Source organism: Diadema antillarum, unplaced genomic scaffold (assembly GCF_040938485.1).
Source record: "Diadema antillarum isolate AM-2024a unplaced genomic scaffold, OU_Dant_1.0 seq00000708_RagTag, whole genome shotgun sequence".
NCBI lineage: Eukaryota > Metazoa > Echinodermata > Echinoidea > Diadematoida > Diadematidae > Diadema > Diadema antillarum.
Genome location: NW_027271612.1, coordinates 157,807 through 182,884, shown reverse-complemented (window position 1 = coordinate 182,884; position 25,078 = coordinate 157,807). Strand labels below are relative to the sequence as shown.

Below are 25,078 nucleotides of genomic sequence, written 5' to 3'. Positions count from 1 at the left end.
TGCCATGGGATTTCTTTCAATCATTGTTAAACGAATCCGCAGGCGAAAAATTGTAAATGTTTGATGCCTTTCAAACTTAGCTGTTGCTCCAAAGTCAATGTTATCAACATGGTGTGTTGCTAAAGATTGGTAGATTCAGCCACCGAAAATGACGTTGTTCCCTCGTTATACAACAACAGTAAGAAAATCAAATCAAATCTCATCCAGGTAGATTGAAATCACCGCCTATGACTACCATTATGATCGCGATTCAATTTACACAGGGATCGCTGAAGCTCTGCAAGACTCTCTTTACATGTGCCGCGGGGAGAAATGTAACACTGCCTTATTAAATTTCCCCCAGTGGTAACAGAAACGGTAAAAGATCCCAGCCAATTCTTCATACCTGCATGTCTGTTATCAAGCAATTTTATTTTCAGAAGTTTGCACAATTTTTAAAATACTTTATATCAACATAGTATATAGGACCTACCCGATCTAAAGTAAGTTTGATATTTTACTGACAAGATACCTGTAGAGCTGTATAGTGGTTAATATGTCCATTTTCAGGTGTACCGAGGCTCATCTTTTTACTGATGTAATTGGATTGTTGACTGGCCGAGCATTTTTCAAGTTACATGAGTGTCCCATATTTCTCCCTGTGTCACATTTCTCCCCGGTCTCCCCCGTGCCTTATTTCAGGAGAAGGCAAGAAAAGCGCGTATTGCGACCACTGACAACTGACAACTTTACCTCTGACATTTTTACCTCATAATTATTTACCTCTGCCATTTTTACCGCTGCCATTTTTACCTCTGCCATTTTTACCTTGCCGTTTTTACCTCTGCCATTTTGACCTCTGCCATTTTTACCCCTGTCATTTTTACCCCTGCCATTTTTTACCCCTGTCATTTTTACTTCTGCCATTTTTTCCTCTGCCATTTTTACCTCTGCTATTTTTACCTCTGCCATTTTAACCCCTGCCATTTTTACCCCTGCCATTTTTACCTCTGCCATTTTTACCCCTGCCATTTTTACCCCTGCCATTTTTACCCTTGCCATTTTTACCCCTGCCATTTTTACCCCTGCCATTTTTACCCTTGCCATTTTTACCCCTGCCATTTTTACCCCTGCCATTTTTACCTCTGCCATTTTTACTTCTGCCATTTTTACCCCTGCCATTTTTACCCCTGCCATTTTTACCTCTGCCATTTTTACACCGAACCTACAAATCGTAGCGACAGACTTGTTGCACGAAACAAAAACAAAAAAGCAGTCCGAATTATACTGCGGTTGTTTCATCATATTTCACTTTCTTTCTATCCGGGGAGGAGGTAGCTACAACCGCTAAGCTCCGCCTCTTAGATAACACCCTCGACTTCCGCAGATGACATCAGTCGTGTCCGGTGGTTCTGTGAAATACGCGTCATAATGAATAATAATGATATGCCCATATTTGACCGATGCAAGAGCGCACAGTAGCATACAGTGTCTTCTAGAAAGCACGTGGTTATGTTTGAATTATCGTGGTCATTACTCTTAAGAAAAGCTTTGTGGATTGAATTAATGGGCTATTGAGGGTTAGTGCGACTGGTGATATGGCAAGGTGAATGCGACATTCCTTGGTCAGCAGACTGTATAGTTGATGACCCTATGATAGTGAAGACAGATGTGAGTTTGGAGGTGGAGCTTCAAATAAAAGCATGGAATCATAAATAAAATGACTGAAATGATTGCGAACATTGAAGGCATATTTTAGTTAAACAGGTTGTTTTTTTTTCCCGAAGTTATCCGATCCGACCGCATCAGCCGACGTTGTCATGGTAACATCAGTAGCAGAAGATTTTATTTTTCTGTATAATATATGACGATTCAGGGATCATTCTTTATGATCCAGTAGTCTATGTTGTAGTAGACCATTTCATTCACCTGCTTCCTCCATGTCCCTTAACCCACTGAGGACGAGTCCTGAGTATACTCGGGCAGGTGTCTAAGGGAAATGCGTGTTGTGGAAAATCATCTCGTCCTCAACGGGTTAAGAGATGGTACAGTTTTGGTTAAGGCAAGGATTCAGCTTGTATCTTTTTGCAAGATACTTAGAAATCACGTTATTAATGCCATATAGCGTACAATATTCTCCCGGGATAATTCTAAGTGAAATTCAAAGTTGGTTCAATGAAAATCAGTTTTAAAATGACTGAGATATCCAGAAACAAAGTAAAACAAAGCTATTCTGATAAAAAAAAAAATGAGTCCCAATTTTTCTTGAATATCCCTCGTATAGAATTATTATTTTCTTTCATATTTCATAAGAGATTTCTTTTATCTGAAAAAAAAATAAATCATTAAAATATGTTGGAAACAAGAAGCCCCATCGAAACCGAAACTATACAAACCTTTTTTTAAGACATGAATTAAGCAGGAATAGGCCTTCACTAATTATAGTTCGTGCAAATTTTTGGCAAGCCTTGCTGTTGGTTGTTACAGTTTTTGTGAAGATACCATACATGGCAGAAATTGACACTTCGATGTCGTGGGTATGTGCGGCAGTGGTGGGCGAGAGGGGGGAGGGGTGTTCGTAAGGGACGGGACTAAAGCTATACCCAACGAGGCTGTATTATACGCTTGAAGAAGTTGGATGAATGGAAGAGAGATAGATGAAGAGAGGGAGAGGGCGAGAGAGAGAGAGAGAGGGATAGAGATGTGACAATGGATTGATGGTCAACAGATTTTCCAAAGAGCGCAACGTACACGTCATAATTAAAACTAGTCCTCTCACGTTTCAATGGAAATCTCGTAAGCAGACAGCGTCGTCAGTCCAAAGTACGCCATGTATTAGTATCGTAGGCGGATACAAAGCGCCGTGTGTGATCGAGCAGATTGCGCAGCATAGAAGCCATCGGTATTTTACCCTTTCCTCGCAGCTACGCATTTGTCGCCTCCGCATTGCTGCACTCAGTACTTGAGTGTTTCTGCACACAGCACATAGTTCTCTTTGAGTATCCTAGACATTCCCTTCTGAAATGGCGACCAAACTTTTTCTGCGTCTCGTGTGCACATTTCTCCTCCTGAACGTCGCTGCCTTGGCGGCGGGGGTAAGAGTTGAGAGGAGTTCCCATGACCACGACCATGATCACGGAGATGAAGAGAATTTCGTCCAGATCGGAAATTATCTCCTGGACGAGGAGACAAAGGCTTGGAGGGAGGAAGAAGACTTTGAAGCTAATCATGACCGGAATATCACCTTTGAGCAAGTGCGGATCTTAGTCCAAACTGTCTTTGGCCGGCTAAGCTGTGAATCACGTGTCGCAAATTGCTCTACGGTATGTTGTTAAACATTATACGGCTCTCACTTTGAAATGTTTTTCTTTCTCTATTTGTCATTTACAACTGGGTGATGTAAATGTACTTTGGAGTGGTACTAAAGATAACTTTGTTTTCTTATCTGAAGTAGTTGTTGAGAAAACAATGAAGTATGACCTTTCAAGGTAATGTTGATGATTTGTTTAAGCAATCTGATACATCAACATTGATTTTGTAAGAACAGTTGTTGTTTCTTTTATAAACCAAGAGCATTCATTCACATACATTCGATTATTTTCTCATTTACATAGATTATCCAGTCACTGTCGTCAAAAAGTTCAAGTATTTTAAACATACCAACGCTGTTCTATATCATACACGCTGCTCTCGAGTTTCTGTTAGCGTGGTTAGTGTGTACGTTTCCGGGGTTCTGTCAGGGACTGGAGGTGGAAAGAGTGTTTCATCGATCGTGCCTTTGTTTGGCTAAGTTAACTTTTTAACGAAATCCTAATACGTCCGTCAATCCGCCACTGTTAAGATAGTATCCCGAAGGGAATAGGGCGGGGTTATGCTTTCAGGGACATATTCTTGTCCCACAGTTCCGGAACGACAACGCCTTCTTTTGTGTCATCCTTCCACCAATAATGTCATGGCTTTGTGACGTCAAAACTAAATATAGACACAAAAGGTGGGGGAAGCCACACGCAGCTTATTCAGATCAGGATGGTACGCATTGGCGCCACAAGGAAAGGACATCAGTCAAAGTCAGAAATCATAATTCGTATTATTCTCCAAATAATTTATCGTTTAATAATGTAGGGACTGGGCTATTACTAAAGGTTGGAGCAAACTTTATTTGCCATTGCGTACCTTTGACCTTTATGCAATTCCTTTTCGAAAATATTTCGTTTTCGATCCAAAAAGATTCAGATTCACGTATAACAAATAACGATGTCCATTATTAAAGCAAAATGAAACTTCCCCAATATAATTCGTCACTTGTTGCATGTCAAGTAATATTCAGGAAGCTATGACCGTAATAATACATTGCATGTTTCTTATGATATTCTTCGCTTGTTGGTACATTGTTTATCCATTTGCAAATATTTCAAATTAACAGAAACATTTTAAGTTGGTGTGCTCTCAGTCTTACATATCAAAGTTGCACACGTTGTCGTTGTGATCGCTGACCTATGGGTGCAATTCATAAACATGCCTTTTTCCTCTAAATGATTGCTTACGTAGCATTAGGAAATTCCGCAACATTTTAACACTAAGACACGTTGAATTTGATGTTCAACCATGAAATAGTTTTTGACATATTTACCCTTTATGAATTATCATTTTAATGGAAACGCCCCAGTGAATTCTTTGCCATTGCAAACACTGATCTTTTTTCTTCTTCTTCTTTTGTCAACACTCATGTTTAAAAACATTCACGGACATGCACACATTCGAAAGTACGAAAACATTTAAAAAAAAAAAAGATTTTTGAAAGGCGTGATCATCCCACCTTAACAGCTGATTCTTTGAATGTATAACACCACCGAAACCGAATGTTCAGTGTTTTAAAAAAGCTGTTTCAGATTCGCAGATAGGAAGGTTTGGAAGTCGCTAACCAAACGTTATGCCCTACAAAATCACAGTTGGTATACCTTTATTCAAAGCATTGTATGACAAAATACACTTATATTGACTCGTTTAAAACGCCCCGCTGTGGCAGTGGCACATTTAGTGTTATTTTTACATACACAACGTGTAGGATTCAATAGCATTATTCTGTTCTATTTATTTTTCTTACAATATGTCTTCCGGTATTAGGCACCAGGATTATGTACAGTACGTGAATGATCGCCATTATGGCGTGTCATCTTGTATGGCGCACCTATACAGTTTGTACATAGAAGGGAGTTCGCGTGCATGAAAGCAGGAATGTGTGGTTTGGATATAACTTTTGCATGCGTGGGCTTGAATAGGTATGACTATTTGCAATATCGATCTTACCCTTGACTCACTGCGTGACTGTGAGGGTTGAATACAATTCTTTTGTTTACCATGTAAACAAATGTCCGGGAATTCAAGTTTTTGCCCGACGAGTGTTTAAACGTTACCTTGTAAATTTTTTTTTTGCTCCTTTTTTGTTGTTGTTGCAGGGCATATTGTACAAGTATAAAGGGCCATTTTTATAACGTTTTTTTTTTTCACTATAAGTGCTAGGTTTACATGATATGATCATTGTTGAATTTCAAAGTAGGTCAAAAGATAGTTTCCCCCATTTCAGCTCGACTGCATGTCTTGTATATTCTCATGAAATGAAATGCTGACACTGCATTCGGTATGCGGGAATTTACTCAAATCATACGCGTCGGATTGAGTGAAGACTGCAATATTAATAGAACACATCAGTGAAAATTTGTGGGATAATCTGACAATCTGTTCAACATTTTTGCATACTTGAAATGTTGGTAAAAATATATATATATATTTTTAATTCAGCTGTGTATCTTTCCAGCTCTTGTGGGACAGATGAAGAGTTTGTTCGCAAAAACCGACAAGTCCATTTTTGAAGATTTAGAAGTACGGTCTCTATCATAAAGTACAAAATTGAAATACCTTTTAAATGATATTGGTCAATACATTTAAAGGTACATTTCTGAAGTTATGGTCAAAAGAAGCAAATATTTTCTTTTGATTCTCTTTATTTTTCTTGACCTTTAATAGCAAATATCTACATTTGGCAAATATGGACAAATCGGTTTTTGCGAACAAACTCTTCAGATTTACAACGAGTGTGAGGCATTATTTAGCACACTGATATGTGATGAGCTTGATCCCAAACTGAGTGAACTCTTTTCAAGCCAATTTGAGATACTTTGGAATGAAAATGTTCAAAGAACAAAGGTACTCGTAAGAAACTGCTGGATATTGGATTGAACTGAATTGAATTGAGTTGAATTTATTTATTCAGCATAAAAACAGAGAAAGACAATGATGAACAATCATGATAGACACAGAGAGAAAAAAAAAAACAACAACATAACTTTGGAATACATAAAGCTGAAGGGAAGCAGCCCACGAGGAATTAAGTTTCCTTAATTTCTGGCCGACCCAGAAAATCCATTTTAAAAATGCATTGATGGTAAATTATTTCATACTTATAAAAAAAAAATGAGATGAACAGATGTTCCGTTGCAAGAGCAAAACATAAAGCAATACAGCATGATACACAATACACTACATTTACATTACGAAGACAATACGAACAAAGTGAGTTACATTGTATTGTGTAATTATAACCGGCAGAACGTTACTTACTATAAGTAACAAATCAGCAATTATTCACGTTAACCAATATGCGATCAAACTCTTAAAACGGGAAAGAAAAAAAAAGAAATATGATATTAAACATTTTACCTATACAAACTATGATTGTCATATTAATGGCATCTTTCATATCATTTCAACCATTACCACTTGTAAAGTTGAATTGGATTATTTACGTAATGTATCCTAAGACAAACAATCAAACAAATAAACAAACATCGAACAGTTCAACTCTCGTAATTGTTAGAAACAACAACAATACACCCCTTTTAGATTATTTTTTTTTTTGCATGATGACAGCGTATAGCTGTAGGCCTGTTACAGTGACAAGCTGAAATAATCATTACAAGGTCAAGAAGTTTATGCTACATTCGAAGATTCACTTTAGTTTCATAACACGTCCATGCGTTTGAAAATATTTTGATAGCTCGTCCCCCCCCCCCCCCCCCCCTGCTAGCTATTTGGTAGAACAAGACGGCCTTTTGATTGCGGAGTGATAACAGCCCACGTTTAAACAAGATATTCAAAAGTACACATAGCAAATAGTAGGAAGAGCGTGATAAAGTGGACATGACTTTAACTCTTTTTATTACGATTGTTGTTCGCCATAATCCATCCCTTTGACGAGATATTTCCCCCTCTCTGCAACCGGATACACTACAGGAAATTGAACATTATAAATGATTCCTCACTAATTCCCCTAAAGACAAAGCCATCATTGATTAGCGGCTTAATTCATGGTATGATAAGCAGATTACGTGGCAGTGAAAACGGAAACACGCATATACATGCATACACACACGCACACACACGATTCTGGAAAATATTCAGGGTATACTGTATAACACTCACATTACGAAACATGACTTGCCCTATGTCTTATACAACAATTGATTTCGGCCTTTAAATGGGATGGCTATTAACTGATCAGTGGGAATCAGTGGGAATGCTGAGGATGATTGTTCCAATCCTTGTGGGATTCATTAAAAAGTACATTATATATCTATTGTTGTGTGAAAAGTATTTGCTTCAGATTGGTATCATATTTACGGAATGTGGAGTTCAATGTTTTCAGGTTAGCATGACTGTACAGTGTCGGGGCGATCGCTAATAGTTTTTACGATCATTTTACGACGTAGCCGCAAATTGTTCACGTACCTTTTGAGACATTCTCAACAACGTTTAGCGCGTGTTTGGGGGATGTATGACCTATGTTTTCTACAAATCAAAATCATGGCATACATCTAAACATCAAACAATTATTAGCAACTATATAAGAAATGTTTGATGTACAAAAAAATCACCGAATACACCTAAAATGAATCTAAAGTATTGACAAAATTACATTTGAAACTAGAGATTATTTGTTGGAGAAACTGAAAAAAAAATATCAGATGCTTTACTAGTGGAGATAGGTCCTAAGAAAAAACTGTAGGCTCGCACACAATAGAGAAATGCAGAGCTACCAAGTCTCACGCATTCTGCGTGAGACTCAAGCATTTAGGGGCAATCTCACGATATCACGCACGACAACTTGGGCCTATAATAATGAGTATAGCTCAAAAGATTAAAGTGATAGTTGCAAATGAAGGTATATTTCCCTTTTGTCCTTCAAAATAATCAAAAAAAAATAGTCACTTAAGTATGCACATGATCGCTCACACCATTAAGAGCTAAAAACAATTGAAAAAGCTCCCTAACGTGGGAGGCCACAGGGGAAAAAAAAAAAAAACCTCCCTCATCCTCGCTCGAGCACATTCGCATGCCGAGATGCCGAGTCATGAAAATCTCACTCATATATATATTTTTTTTTTTTTAACTTGGCAGCCCTGGAAATGAGAGAAAAAGAAAGGAGAAATACAGGAAAGGAAAAAAAATATCAACTCAAGACAGCTCCCACCTCTCTTTCGGTACATTTTTCTCCCATGATTATTGAAAAATGTGTGTTGCTCGCATTTCCGTCGCGTGTTCTTCGTGTACGTAACATGCTGTACTTTAGCAATGATACACACGACATTCGCACATACGTTGTGAGAACTGCGCACAAATCGCGCAAGAATGGTTTTTGGCTTCATTGTCGGAACATATTCGGAGAAAAAACTTTTCCGAATGTTGGATTTTGTCCTTCGCAAATCGTTCGCGTGCTCCGTGAAATCACCTTTCTGCGTACGCTGAATACGTTGAACGGGAGTTCTTAGAGTTACTCTATGCCTTCATCTTTTGGGGATTGGCACGTCATCACCAGACTGACGCCAGTGGGTTTTTCCCCCTCTTAATTTTGCTTTCGTGAGTAAGGGGCTTCCTTGCCTTTTTTATTTTCCCTTTTTTATACCTCTCCCTTTCGATTTCTATCTCTCTCTCTCTCTCTCTTTCTTCTTTCTCTCTTCTGTTCTATTTTCCATGATTTATTCAAATAACGTGGGTTCATCGTGGTAACTGACTTAGAACTGAATGCCGTTCATTTTGTTGCCATGAAAATACAGTGCACTCCCGTTACAACGAACACGGTTATAACGAAATTTCGTTATAACGAAGTAAATCTCTTGGTCCCAAAATTATCACCATTAAAGTCTATGGTACAAAATTCGCTTATAACGAACACGGTTATAGCGAAATTTCCATTATAACGAAGTCTTTTCCGAGCGCCACAGACAAAGAAAAACAAAAGAAATGTGCTCCGTTATAACGAAATGCGAATTGCTTTCGAAAATACGCACAGGAACAAGCATTTATAGCGTCTCTGCATGGGTGAACGCTTCACACCACTGTGTGTTCGCTCCTTGTGTCACGCACAGTTTCTGAGGAGAACTTGCGTTTATTATTGTAATACAGATATCCCATCACATTTCACATAGCTTTCCAGTGTATGATGAGTATTCAGCAAACATAATATGATATAATACGTGGTTCCTTGTTTTCTTTATAAATTGTATTTGTTCGGTTATAACGAAATTTCGTTATAACGAAAGAAAACTGCCGGTCCCGAGCATTTTGTTATAACGGGAGTGCACTGTACTAAACATCTGGCTCACTTTTAACACAGTTTAAAGCCATTGTAAGCTTTACCAGGGATCTCACCTCCCTGGCTTTACCGAAGGCATCCCCACAACCACAAAACACACTGGCCCTGCTGTTTTTCTCTTCTCTCTCTCTCCCTCTCCCCATCTCTCTATCCTTCCCTCTCTTTCTCTCTCTCTTCCTCTCCCTCTTCCGTATGTCTCTGTGACCTCACCGTAGGGCCTTCAGGAGCAACCGTCAAAAGAATCAGTATTCAGTAGAGGGTGAAAATAATCTATTTGTCAAAACAAAAATGCATATTTTTTTTGCAGTGTTTGTTAATTTTCCCATAGGGCCTATTTACAATCAGTCAATCTCCCCTCCCCCACACTTGATTTCACCGATTTTGGCACAAACGCACCAGTCCTACTCAGGTATTTTGTACTAATCCCTGTATAGCACATAAGATTTCGACTGTTCTAGTGGTTGTGCGTGAAAGCAATCTGGTGCAAAATAATATTATGTAAACAAACATTCCATATCCGTTCTTTATGGTTACATGTAACTACGGTATTTTATGAATGATTACACGTTAGAAGTAGACACTTTTTGCATCGTATAAACATTGTAAGCACAATTAACCACAATACATATTTATCCTCAACGAAAACTTTTTTTTTTGTTTCTTGTTTATCCAATTAGTAACTGAACCGCCTGGTACCGCCCATCAGAAAACTCCCAAAACAGCTCGTCCGTTATTTTATAGTTGTATGCTTTGCTTGTTTTATTGTTTTCACATAGAATATGTAATTACGTTATTTGAAAGATTTCAAATGTCGACAAAAGCATGAAAGAATGTATTTCTGTGATACAAGTATATCGTACATCTTAATAGGCTTTCAAAATAGACATTACTTATGATAGATGAAAAAATAAACGTGAGGAAAGTGATCTCTTTTGCATGATCTAGAAAGCTGTCGAAATGAGACTAATGAGCGGCTGTGCCTTTCAGGGTGTTATAAACCATTGTGTACGGAATCTTCAGTGTACAAAGGGCTAAATTAAACACCCTGGCTTTTTTAAAGAATTTCTCAATATGCAAACACACACCCTCGGGAATGGGTATGGACTGTCTATTTTTATCAAGGAGGTACCATAGGCGAGTACCTCCTTGGTTTTATGAGGGTTGAACTCATTGTCGATCTAAGCATGGACCCTAACGCGTAGGGTCCATGATCTAAGCGTATACATTACGTAACAGGTAGTGCAGTTAGGACGTTACATAATGGAAGTATCCAAGTACACTCATGTTGACGATGTACTATACGTTTCGAGATGTCTAGCCACGTCCATACTGGCCATCTTGGAGATCTTTAAGATCGCGATCTTGAACTTCGCGTTTTTTCAATGCCCGTGTGACAGCGGCTATTGTCAAAATTTAATCCAGTCCGTTTTATTTTGCTTTCTTCCTGACACTCTTGATTATTGGGGATGTTCAGAACATTGAAAAATACTTACCCTATCTAAACCTATGTGTTCTATTGATAATCTCAGCAAAAATAAATATTAGGTGTCACTTTCTTTTTTTTTTCTTTGGATATTGTTCTTTCCTCTTAAAATCTGAACGTTCTGAAAATCCTTGTTAGAAATAAACAGTAAAAGGGACTTCCCCAGTTTTCCCCTCATTGTATGATTGACCTTGTACAATTTAGAATACTGATAGTTTAGAAGCCACAAGCATTCATTTCCCAATGTACTGGATTATGTGACCTTGCACCACAAAACCAACACGGCAGATTTTGAGAGAGCATACTCTAAGTTTTAAAATGATGCTAACTCAATTCATATGGCCTTTCCTAACCCATTTAAATACTGGACAGAAAGTACGCACTGTGGATATATGTGAACTAAGAAAAGAGGCTCTATGAAAAACACGGTCTATTCAAGCGCTTATTTTTTTACCAAGCCGCGCTAGCTGTGCGATTAATTGAAAAAAGATAATAGGATGATAACCACCAGAGCAACAACAATGAAGGGATTATCATAATTATTAAGCAGGATTTTTGCATGCTTTATTAACACATTCTGTTGATGATCAAAGCCAACTTTCAAAGCAGTAGCGTCATCCCTTTCAAAGTCATTAGGGTTGAAAGTGATGAGCTTGGACAGAGTTTTTAAGAAATGAAAAGAGGACTCTGAGAAACATCTAATCACACTATTCTACAAAAAGTGTTCCAGAAAAAACTGCTGAAATCCCAGGTTCCTTTTCGTTTTATGGTCCCAAACTAGTGTATAATGTAGAAGAAAACTTGCTCTTCCAGAAAATATGAGAAAGTCAAGATTGGCCAGGTTGACCTATTTCACCTACATCTGTGTATTTTCAGCTTTCACCTATTTTCAGCTGTCACACAAAATCAGTGCGTGCGACTTTTTGTTTGTTTTGTGATGCACGGTCACGTATTATAGATTGACAGCCTGTGGTATTAAAATGGAACAATTATTGTTGTTCCTCATGAATGAGAGTCAGATACAAGAAAATAACAATGTATACGTATTTAGAATTCTAATCACTATCTTACACATACTCACACATGCATATTTGTACCAGTACTCACTCTTCATTTTAACGCTTGTCTCTACAGTGTGTGAATGATTTCACAACTGACGTGTTTGCTGCCCTCAACGTTGATCAAGCTCATGGACTCAGTGAGGATGCTTTCTTACATGCTAGTCCGCTGGTCCTCTACGGGGCGCACGGCCTCGTGTCGGTGTGCCAGGCTGGTAGCGGCGGCACGGACTTGAGTGAAGATGCAGTGGAGAATGCACTGCGGTCTGCCAACAGCGAGGATGGGAACGCTACTCTCTCAGAAGACGATTTGGACGCCATTTTGGATACGATCAGCGATGACTACACGGCAGAATCAAACTCAATGGTAACATAAATCTTAACTGCAGTATGCTATCCTATGCACGTCTGTTCACTTTTTTTTTTCTAATACAGTGTACCACGAAAGAGATAGAATCTAGAAACAAAAAATAAAGGAAGATAAAGGAAATAATCTTTCCTATAATTATTACTGTCATTGTTCCGGATTATTCTATATGGATATCATGAGAGTTTGTTTGCAAAAACCGATGTCCATATTTGTCAAATGGAGATATTTGCCATTAAAGGTCAAGAAAAATAGAATAGTAAGAATTTTTTGCTTCTTTTGACCATAACGTAAAAAATGTACCTTTATATGTAGTGACCAATATATCATTTAAAAGGTATTATTTTGTACTTTATGACAGAGACCGTACTTCAAAATCTTCAAAAATGGACTTATCGGTTTTTGCAAACAAAATCTTCATATATAATTATATATGTATGTGACCCTGCACCTCAAAACAAAACAAAAAGTCGCCAGACATGAATTTTTAGTTAAGACCATATTCTGAAAGAGCAGACTTTGAGCTTTAAAATGATGTATAATTCAAATCAAAATGGACTCTCCTAACCTATCTAAATATTGGAAAGAAATCACAAACTCAGGAAAAGTGTGAACTGAGAATGCAAAGCCACATATAATGTACATATCAAATAAGAGTTACAATTTGTACATTACAATTTGTACATTGTTTTCTATTTTGAAAGTGTTTTGATGTCGAGACCATCTTCGATGAAGCCGTGAGCGATCACGAAGCCGGTGCCAGTGAGGAGGAGATGTTATCGGTGTGCGAGGGAGTCATCGCCGGTCTCCTGCAGGGGCACTGTATCGGTGAGGCCACGGTCCCTACTCAAGAGGCATTCGTCGACGCGGTGTTTGACGACCATGGCTCATCAGGAGTCATTACAGAAGAAGGTTAGTCACCATTTTCATGGAAGGTTAGTGGTCATTACAGAAGGTTAGACACTAGAGAAAAGGTTAGTCATCATTACACCTTTGCCATCATTACAGGTTATTCATCATTACAGCTTAGTCATCATTACAGCTTAGTCATTACAGAAGGTTAGTCATTGCAGCTTTAATAGTCATCTTTACGGAATGTTAGTCATTACCGCTTAGTCATCATTACAAAAGGTTAGTCATCGTTACAGCTTAGTCATCATTACAGAAGGTTAGTCATCACTGCAGCTTAGTCATCATTTCAGAAGGTTAAACATCATTACAGAAAGTTAGTCATCATTACACAAGAAGGTTAGTTGGTCATGATATCTATCACATCAGTTAACTTTGACATGACTACAATGCCTACACTTTTGAACCGATCACAGAATTCGAGGTGATATTGACGGAACTGGGTATTGGCGGAATCAGCCATGGCCACGATGACCACGCGCATCGCAGAAGCGTCGACGAGGTGATGGGTGGGAAAGGAAGGAGATTATCGAAGAGAGCGACAGCCACTGATGACGATCACGACCATGACCACGATCACGGAGAAGTTTCTTTCCTAGTAAATGAGGTATGTCATGTCACAAGTCATTGATTGGTTCTTTCTACTATGGATGCTTTTAGGGTTAGGCATAATGGCCGAGTCCTGTGTGTGTCTGTGCAATCACACACACTGAAAATAGGTACATTGCAGGAGTATCCCTTTATTTTCTCCCATAGACAAAAACAATAAATTATTTCCACAATGTCAATGTGTAACCCCCAAACTATTGAAATGAAACATCATAAATGAGAAATTTCCAATGCATGTAGCTATTGCTAGTCCTCCAAAGTCTAGAATCATAGAATACAGAGAATAAACAAAACATGAAAAGTTCACATAACGAGGGACAATAAAACAAAAATGCTTTGCTCAAAGTGATATTTGTTGAAAAGGAAAGAAGCTGCAGATCCGCAAAATATATTCTTCCAATTAATTTGTACATTCTTACACGTATGTGTATAACATACCGGGTTTCGTTTTGTACTTCCGTGTTGATTCATTGCCCCGGTGAATGCGTCTGAGTGTGTTATCAAAGCCAACTTATTGCAGACAAGTGGAGGTATACAAATGGAAAGCGAAAGCCTTCATTGCGTTCAGAAACTCCCTTTCTCACCTCTCATCTTCTCTAACCTCCGTATTTCCCCTATTATCTCCTTCATTAATTCATTTACTCTCCCCTCACCCCCCCCCCCCCCCCCCCCCCCCTTTCATTCTCTCTTTCCCAGAATTATCCTGTGGGATACTTTCAGGTGCCGAGATTATTGCAAAAACCAAAGTCCCGAATTCACGAAGGTGGTACGATTGAAACCATGCTTTAAACCACAGACAAAGACCGTAGTTTTGCATGGGGCGGCAAGTGTCGCCTGGCCCATTTCGTTATGAAATCATTAATTTTTCATTTCGTCGACGAAATGACGGATTTCAAAAAATAGGCCATGCGACACTTGGCGCGTCATGCAAAACTGCAGTCTTTGTCCTTTAGGTTTAAACCAAGATTTCACTTGTACCACCTGCGTGAATTCGGGCTGAAGACTATTAGTTTAGAAAACATGCAGCTCTTTCCTGGCGTCGATACTAAATGACGTTAACAACAAAGTAACAAATTTGTAAGTTGATTTATCAGAATTAAGTATTTTAATGATGGCAGGATTTGTCTAATCTTTTCTTTCTGGGCTTGTCTTGTCATTCAGACGTGTTATTCGGCTGAGGAACTCCTCGATGTCTACGGCATCGACCACGAAGCCGGGATCAGTGAGGCCCAGTTCAGCCAACTCTCACCTTCACTCATACAGCAGATCCTGAGCGGAGCATGCGCACAGGCCGCCAGCGAGCCCTCAACGATCTCGAATGCTGAAAGTATGAACAAAGTTGATGGAATGTGGTACTACCCGTCGTTCAAATGCGCCCAACACATAATTTCTATCATTGTAATATTTCGTTGGAAAAGGAAAATGCATCTTTGTGTTATTATTACTGGTCCAATGACGTTCACCTTCCATGGAAAAAAAAAAAAGAAATGTAAGAAGTAAAAAAAGACAATAAGAAAAAGGAAAAAAATCACACAGCATGAAAGATAGCAAATTAATTACTAGTATGGTGTCCCGGTATGTAATGTGTGACAGTGGCTTTAAACTATCTATGTCCCTCTGTGAAGTTACGGTACCATCATAGCATTACCGGTCCTTGCGTCAGCTTTTATTCTGTAGCTCAGTTATATAGATTATTATTATTACTTGGAATTTTTTGAGGAGATCACGCCGGGTTAATCATTATTAATATCATGTTATATTTGTCCTTGTCCTTCCCTCGTAGTCTGGGGTTACGGGACCCTAGCCGTGGCCATCATCAGCGCCATATCTCTGCTAGGAGGGGCCTTCGTGCCCTGCATGTCTTCAGGATTCTACGAGAAAGCCATTCAAACCATGATTGCTCTTGCTGTAGCCACGCTGACTGGTGATGCCATCTTACATCTTATCCCGCAGGTGAGTACGCGTATCATCGTAATGAATTTGTGACACCAGTCTGTCTGACAGTCAATTCCAAACAAAGATAACAACAATTGATTACCAATTGATTACGTGACATTGAAATGGCGCGACAATGCATGACGAATTGCCAGTGGTTCGAACTTCCATTAGAATATCCGTGTTGTTTCAAATAAAAGAAAAAAAAAAACGTAATAAAAATGATTATGATATGTCCTTCGTTTAATTCTTATGTGTAAGCTTTACAAGATTCATAATTTCTACTAAATTATATTATTTATAATTACAAAATTGATTTCCTCCTCTTTGTAGGCTGTGGGGCTCCATGCACACGAAGCGGGATCAGAGGCCCACTCGCCCACTAGTCCCGAGCTCGCCTATATCTGGCGCTGTTTGGTCGTACAGGGCGCCATCTACGTTTTCTTCGTTTTCGAGCAGTTCTCCAACTTTACGAAAGTAAGTACCAGTAATCACTACGTAACCGTTACTCATCCTTTTGTGCGTCTTTGTTTGTACACAAAAACCTCATAGCATAGTAAACGCTCTCAACATACATGTTCTGGCTTTTATAGGCATGAGAAGCCACAGAGATGGACACAATGAAAGAAATATGAAAATGACATTTCATAGAACATCACAACTCTTCTCTTCCCCTCTAAATCTCTCTTTCCCCTTTCTTCCTCTTCTTTTTCTTCTTCTCCTCCTCCTCCTTCTCCTTCCTTTTCTTCTCCTCTTCCTAATTCTTCTTCGATCTTCTTCATCGTCATCGTCTTCATCCCCTCTTTGTCTACATGTCTGTCTTGGCCAATCGATGACTGTGTCTGTTTCTCATTCTCTTTTTCTATCCTCCCCCCCCCCCGCGGGCCGCCCCCCCCCCCCCATCCTCCTCAAGCACTTAGTTGATAGTATAAGCACGACATGCCCGAAGGTTGTTTGGTAACTGTCTTATTTGCAAAATGTAGATAACTATAACCGAACATGCACCTACATGATTTTAACATTCATCATTTTGTGTGTTTATATGCGTTTATTAATATTGATCGATTGATTAATCAATTAATTAATTTGCTTATTTACATATTAATTAATTAATTTATTTATTTATTCATTAGTTTGTTGTTATTCATTCATTGATTTATAGCTTAATTGCTTAATTAATTTATTCATTTATTTATTAGTTTGTTGTTTATTAATTTATCTATGTATATATTTCCGTGTTTCTGTATGTATGTATTTGCTTATGTCTTTATTTGCTTATGTATTCTTTACTTATTTATCTATTCATTCATTCATTCATTCATTTATTCATTTATCCATTCATTCATTCATTTACTTTTTTTATTCATTAATTTTGTCAAATTGATATTCTCCGAAGCGGTTATTGACAGATAATGAAAAAGGATTATTCCTTCCTTTGATGATTATTAGCTTTGACACGCGTAATTGATATTGTTGTCGTTATCACCATAACAGTCCCATGCTATTATTTGATAGTAGCATAACGAAGCGATTATTGACAGGCGGTGGAAAAGAATTATTCCTTCCTTTGATAATTACTAGCTTTGACACTAGTAATTACTATTGTTGTCGTTATCACCATAACAGGCCCATGCTATTATTCAATAGTAGCATAACGGTTGTTACAACGAATACGTTTTTTTTTTTCTGTTTTTTTTTTCATCGTTACTATATAGTATCATGTTTCTGAATTCCATCATTCCAGCTCTGCGCACACTCGCACAGTCACTCGATTGACGATAGTAACGGCCAACAGCAGCCCTCTATCGAGATGTCTGGGCCAAGGGAGAGTAAAAGATCCTCGTCCTTCAGGAACGGAGCACTCAACAAAGCGGCCGCCAGAACCACGGAGTCCAAGAGAGAGCTGGTGAGGTTTTATGGGGGAAATTCAGTCCAAATATCCGTTTGTCTGATAAGAAAGAGTAAAGTATTACGAGTTCAACGGTACAATTTTGATGGCAATTGGGTGAAAAATAGGGAAGTTATGACATTTCAAATTTTCGCTTACTTTTTGCAGGGAAACAGTTCTTGAACAATTTACTATGCAAATGGCTAAGTGAGCATGTCATTTCCTCATATAACTTGCCATGTAGTTTGTACATTGGATTTTCAATTTTCCATTTTTTTCATTCAAACTCAATAATGCCTGAGGCTCAAATCCTGTTATATCGAACTGATCACTATTCTGAAGTTGTTCAACCAGGAATAACATCATGTTTCAGACTTCAATGACAAGAACATTTAATTTTCGCCTTTTTTTTTTGTACACAATCAATGGAAATTGTGAGGGTACGACATGGTTAGCTCACTCATTTGCATTTTCATATCCACGATACTGTTAAAGAACTGCTTTGCAGAAAATAACAAAACTTTAAAATGTCACAACTTCCTTATTTTTCATCCGATTTCAGTCAGATTCTTATCGTTGATTTAGTAAGATTATACTGTTTTATTTATCGGACTAACTTATATTTGGACACACACACACTCACACACACACACACACACACACACACACAAATTCCGGTGCACAATTTGTAAAGAGTTACTCATTTCTTACTAGCGGATGCTAATCTCTTCTTGTGCTTTGAGTGTAAAGGAACGCACACAGAAAAACCTTTATCAGCTGCTACACAGCAGCATTGTAAACTATGCCGAAATCATTTGCTGATACCGTGCCACGAATAAGGGTTTATTAAGGTCTAATTCGCACACCGGTAACACCAAGGGCTGCCCCATTCACCCCCCCCCCCCCCTCCCCCAGTCTCCCTCCCAACAACTACAACCAATCTCGGTATCATTAAGCCATTATGTGATCGTCTCCAATATCTCCCGACCCAATTTCAAGATATATAGAGATAGATAGATGGATAGCTAGATAAAAAAGGTGATAGGTAGATGGATAGAGAGGAGGTAAAAAGGATAGTGATTTGCATGCATATTCCTATATAATATTCCAAAGTATATGCTATTTTTATCAAAACATTGTTCCTTGTTCTCATTCTCTTTGTACAGACTGAGTACGAAGGCGGAACTAATGGCTCTGGGGATGTAGAACGTGGTTGCTGCAAAGGTGGGAGGACGTTTTTTATCTTCTCTTTTTTTTCCCCTGGTCAAGGGCAAATCTTTGATTTTCTGACCTACTTATTTGTCAACTACTCTTTGATTTTTCCTGAAGGCATTTAGAGCCGAAAGGTTTATTGCACCAAGATGTACCTGGAGAAGAAACTTGTCGTTTTCTTTTTTATTACCTTGTACTGAAAGATACCGTTAAGCAAACCTTCGTTGTTGTTGTTGTTTTTGTTTTCCGTATGATTCTCTTATCTTCTTGTCTCATTGCATGTACTTCATTGTTACTTCATTACATTTGTCATTCATATTCTAATTAATAATAAACTATTTGGTAGACAAGCAATTCGGCTCTTGAAGCCTGACATAAAGGTACAATCCTAACAGAAATGCTGACTCTTTGTAACCCCCTTAAAATTCCATTTCCCGTCCCACCAGGTATCCATCCTGTGGCTGTGATGGTGATCCTCGGTGACACGCTGCACAACTTCGGAGACGGCCTGGCGATCGGAGCAGCCTTCACCGTCAGCTTGGGGGCGGGTCTCTCCACCAGCATCGCTGTCCTGTGCCACGAGTTGCCCCATGAACTGGGTAAAACCAACTTAACAACCTCTTTTCTATCGATGCGTATAGGCTTTCTAACCCTACCACACCCGACGAAAACAATATAAGATATCTATCACAAAACAGATCAAGCTTCATTTTAAAACGTTTTAACAACACCAGGTAGAGAAAGTAATAATTTCTGAGTAATAATTTGCTTCGCCCTAGCAGAAACTAGAGCACGCACTTTAGTGCGCGTTCGAGAAAAAAAAAATGAATGAATAGATTAAAATAAAAAACGCGCAGCTTAGCTCCCAAGTTCATTGACCCTATACCTGTCAAAATAATTATTAGAAAAACATATCTTTCATAAATTTCAAAATAATTTTTGGATCACTGGCAAAATTTACTCATCTGTTACTAATTTGTGTCATTCTCAACCTTTCCTGTTTCATCCAAATCCGTTAACTACACTTGTACTTTTTGATATATTTTGCACACGGACAAACAAACAAACCAGTGGTAACTAAAACATAACCTCCTCCCTTTGAGGAGGTAATTGTCTCATTTCAAGAGCAACTGTTCAACTCGTTGTATAGAAAATTTCGTAAGGTAATAATGTTAAAGAACTGGATTCCGTGGCTAGACTATCTACCTCTTTGCCATGTATTGTAAATAATATTGTATTAACTGCTAAGGAGATTGAAGTGTTAAATAGAACGTGTTGTAAAAACACATCAAATAAAATACAATGTGTTGTTTGTTTGTTTTTTCAGACCCTTAGGTGGGATCTTAGCCATTATATCTACCATTCTATTTCTTTGATTTAAGTCAATTTTGTAAATGCCTACTAGAAGAGGGTCGGAGTGGGACTGTCTTGTTATGGGAAGGTAGCCGATGCGATAAGTGCAGTTCCGTTTAGTTTGATTTGGATAGCTTACGATTTTCTAACATATACGACTGTGATGTTTTGTAAGAATGTGACGCCGATGCGTTCCCGCCAAATGTCATTTTGAAACAATGTGGTATCCACTTCAGGTGATCTGGCCGTCCTGTTGAAGCAGGGACTAAAACTTTCCACGGCCCTGCTGCTGAACCTGCTCTCTGCCTGCACAGCCTTCATTGGCCTCTGGATCGGGATCCCGCTGACCCAGGCCTCCGCGGCCCGGGAATGGATCTTTGCCGTGGTGGCGGGAATGTTCCTCTACGTCGGTCTGGTGGACATGGTAAGATTGTCTGTTTGCCTGCTTGTTGCCTGCTTGTTTTGTTGATGTTGTTGCTTGTCACTGTTGTAACGGTGGAACCTTGCGAGTCTGAGATAACTACTGTTGCTCCAGATGTACCTATATACCAAAAAAGATATCAGCAATGCGTTTTTTATGAGATATTCAAGTATCACCTTGAAATGAAAAGGAAAAAAAAAAGGAAAATGAGTATATGAATATAAGAACGACCCAAGTCCATGGAAGATCATTTCGAGTAAACTAAAAAAAAACTTCATATCTTTTTTATTTGTCCAATAATATTCTTTTTAACTGTGATGGGAAGGCAACATTGTTTATACAAATTAGAACATATATAATTATGACAATTAACATTTACATTAATAGTGGAGAGGCCATTTTGTGTGGTGGACTTGGGTCGTTCTTTGATTCATATGGACTTGGGTCGTTCTTTGATTCATATACATGATATTCTGCTATAGAGATGGGAGAAGGATGAGAGAGGGCGCTATTATATGAATGACCCAAGTCCATCATTCTTACATTAATATAAGATTTATCTCATTCATTTCAGGCACTTCCGGGGGTAATTAGGATTTATCATTTACACACAAGATGAGACCATGCATAAGCTACAATTTCCCATGTCAAAGTAAATTTGGCCAAAAATTGGACTTGGGTCGTTCTTATATTCATATACTCAAATATAAATTGAGATGTAATTCACTTTATACTGCCTGTGTGTGTGTTTTTTTTCCGTAAGGATGTGGGAACATATGTGACCGTGCACCTCAAAACGAACATAAAGTCGCACACACTGATTTTGCGTGAGAACTGAAAATAAGTGAAATGGGTCAACCTAGCCGAACTTGACTTTTTCATATTTTCTGAAAGAACTGGTCTTCTTTTACATTGTGCTAAAATTTGGTATCATAAAACGGGCAGGAAAGTGTTATTTTTAAGTAGTTTATCTCGAACATTTTTGGTAGAATAGTGTGATACGGTGTGTCTTTTATAGAATCCCTTTTTCATTTCTAAAAAACCTTGTCCACACTCTTCACTTTCAACTCTAATAACTTTTGAAAGGATAGTGCTACTGCTTTGAAAGTTGGCATTGATTATGGACAGAATGTGTTCATGAGGCATGCTTAATTTCTGTCTAATTTAATAATCCCTTCATTGTTGTTACTCTGGTGGTTTACTTCCTGTTTTTTGTCCCATTCATCGCACAGCCAGCACAGTTTGGTAAAGATTAAGCGCTTGAATAGACACTGTACTTCAGAGCCTCTTTTCTCAGTTCACACTTTTCCCGAGTTTGTGCTTTCTTTACAATATTTAGATAGGTTAGGAGAGTCCATTTGATTTGAGTTATACATCATTTTAAAGCTTGAAGTCTGCTCTTTCAGAATATACGCTTAACTAAAAAATCATGTCTGGCGACTTTTTGTTTGTTTTGAGGTGCAGGGTCACATATAATGTCAGATATACTAATCTTTTACATTATAAAGCCAGGTTGCGTGTTTCCATATATTTCTCTTGTCTCTTGACACTAGACAATATTGCTCTTGCTCGTCTTCTCATGGTCTGCTTTTTTTTCTCTCTCTGCACAGGACCATGTTAATAATAGTATCCGTCTGTAATTGAATTCTCCATCTTCTATTTTTTTTTTCATTATTATGATTTTATAATCCGTCTTTCGTCTGCATTCCACAAATTACTTTTGTATCATCGTTTTGTGTATTTGACACAATTGAATTCATGATGCTGATTTTAGTAATACGCTGGTTCCCAAGCATGCCAATTTTAGTTTTATATGGTAGTCTAAATTCCGTCCTTTCACGGAAACGTTTTATAGTTCTTAATCATACTTTATGAGAAGCAAATATAAGGAACTGGATAGATAATACAAACATATATATACTCTCTTAAAAAAGCAAAGCTCAAATTCAGACCTTCGGCATTGTCAACTTTTAAAGCAAGCCAAGAAAGTAGATGAATATATGTCTGAGAAAACCAAAGGTTTTGTATCTAATACTAGTTGGAAATGCATTTGCATTATTTAGTTGTTTCGCAGTTGCCTGTCAGATTTGGATCATTTGTCTTTATGTATTGTATGTGACATTTATTTTGTACCTGAATGTTTATATGAATAAAATTTCTGTGTGGAAAAACAAAATTGTCGCACTGGGAACACGCCTTTACCGGTGTGACATTGTATCTTTCACTCCAGTGTTACTCTGCCAGCGGTAAAGGTGCAAAGCTGTACCTATATTTTTTTTATAGGCCCTACAATTACATAGGTATTTTCACGCTAGAAACAAAATTGCTCATCTATGTGACGAATGTAATTTAGTTTTACCCACTTTGTTTGCTCTGTATTCCCTAGCTCCCGATGTTGCATTCGTATCGAGGGAAGTCAAGCAAAGCCGCCGTTGCTATCCTCCAGAACATCGGTTTCCTCGTCGGCGTCGGAATCATCCTCGTCATCGCCCTCTACGAAGATGCTATTACCATCTCGATATAACGACGGAATAGACCAGTAATATTTTTGTCTTGTTTTTTTTTCTGCTTATTTGCCTGTTTTTACTAATCTGGATATCTCCCTGATCCATTGTTGTGTACAAACAAGTGAAGCAGCTAAGCCGCCATCTTGAATACCAGGCACACACTTTGTGATTTGCGAGCATTTTTTTTTTTTTTTAATCTAGCAGTGATTGTATAAAGATCACATGATGTCGTAAACTTTGTACACAATAAAAATGTATATTTGCGATTTGTGAAAGGTAATGACGTAGTGACTGCAAAGCGAGTTTCCGGGAGATATCCAGATACCTTTTTTTTTTTTTTTTTTTGTAAGACCGGTGGAAATGAGCGTCACGATTGAAGATCCGATGGTCGTAGGGATATCATGCGGTGGGAAACGCTGGTCCGACTCAGATAATAGTCGAGAATACATGTTATAAGTCTTGAAGAAGGTTTGTCTCGGGATTCGACCAATGCCAGTGAACAATACCCTTCGATAGACATTTTGTTACTGGTGCTATCCGTCGTGTTTGAATCAAGGTACCCGTTGGGCACCGAATGGTTAGGACCTACTCCCACTCTACCGGATCTTTCCGACATCGCGCGGTTTCTCCGATCCCCCCCCCCCCCCCCCCCCCCGATTCTCTCCCTCTTTGTCTGTTTGTCTGTCTGTTTGTATTTCTCTGTTATTCTCTTGTCCTTAGAAGAGAGTATTTAGGAGCGTTCCGGTATGACGGGGATCAACAAAAAACTCAATAATCGTTATTAGCTATACCCTCGACCAGCGAATTACAACACTATTTAAAGCTGTTTTATAGTGACTCGTTGTTTTTTGTACTCTTTTAATTATCTGGAATGAAAACATTACTTATTTTGATCGTTAGTCATGTTACTTTTCAAATAATCATCAGTATGATAATGCGTAAGAAATCCTAATAGCATTAACGACGACATGCTATGTGATATTACTCAAGGGCGCGATAAATATGACTAGGTTTTGGTATGTAGGAACTATTTTTAGTAGGTTTTGTGATGTTGTATTCATATTTATGTTCTCAGTGTTATGTATTTCTACGTAATGTGTGCATGCCTAAATCTCGTCATTTTCGAAGTAGATACTGTGCTTCTGTTCCAGGGTGTAGTCTTCTCCTTATTAGTTGTACTCACATTTTCTAGCACTGACAAAAAAAAAAGAACGAAAACAGTTCACTAGTAGACCTGTTTTTTTGTTTATCACCGCACAATTGTGTTTTTTCTTCCTATCTAAGAGACATGGAATTGTCACATATTCTAGAGGTTGTGTTATGATACTGTGAAATAGGAATTTATCATTTTATGAAATATTTTATCTGCGCACAAAGCAAAACGAATATTTTAACGTGCACCACTATTACCCTGAATATATTATACTTTCGTAACCAAAACACAAAAGCAAAAACAACTTTTCTATTTTCGTTTTTTTTTTTTATCATGTGTTCTGTTGCATTCGTTGAGCGATATACATGTATTGTGAAGTATTTGTACGACGCCAGCCTACGGAAGAGTAATGATAAGGAGGATCTGAGATTGTTAACCATTTACATGTATTTATTTCAACAAATAACCTCAACATTTTTTTCCATCATCTAATCTTCAATGACTCGCTATAATTTTGTCTTTGTTTTTAGCATTAACATTAATTACATAAATAAT

General features: G+C 38.2%; 1 protein-coding gene across 1 annotated transcript; it reads left to right on the top strand.

Moving 5' to 3' along the window:
- Window positions 1-2,939: 2,939 nt before the first annotated feature.
- Window positions 2,940-23,984, top strand: LOC139737836 (metal cation symporter ZIP8-like). The gene is made up of 12 exons (XM_071648509.1): window positions 2,940-3,302; window positions 12,246-12,536; window positions 13,241-13,448; window positions 13,862-14,052; window positions 15,216-15,381; window positions 15,838-16,007; window positions 16,323-16,466; window positions 17,734-17,895; window positions 19,044-19,101; window positions 19,536-19,688; window positions 20,679-20,866; window positions 23,250-23,984. The coding sequence occupies exons 1-12, from the start codon at window positions 3,003-3,005 to the stop codon at window positions 23,385-23,387; spliced, it is 2,169 nt and encodes a 722-aa protein (XP_071504610.1). The 5' UTR covers window positions 2,940-3,002; the 3' UTR covers window positions 23,388-23,984.
- Window positions 23,985-25,078: the final 1,094 nt, after the last annotated feature.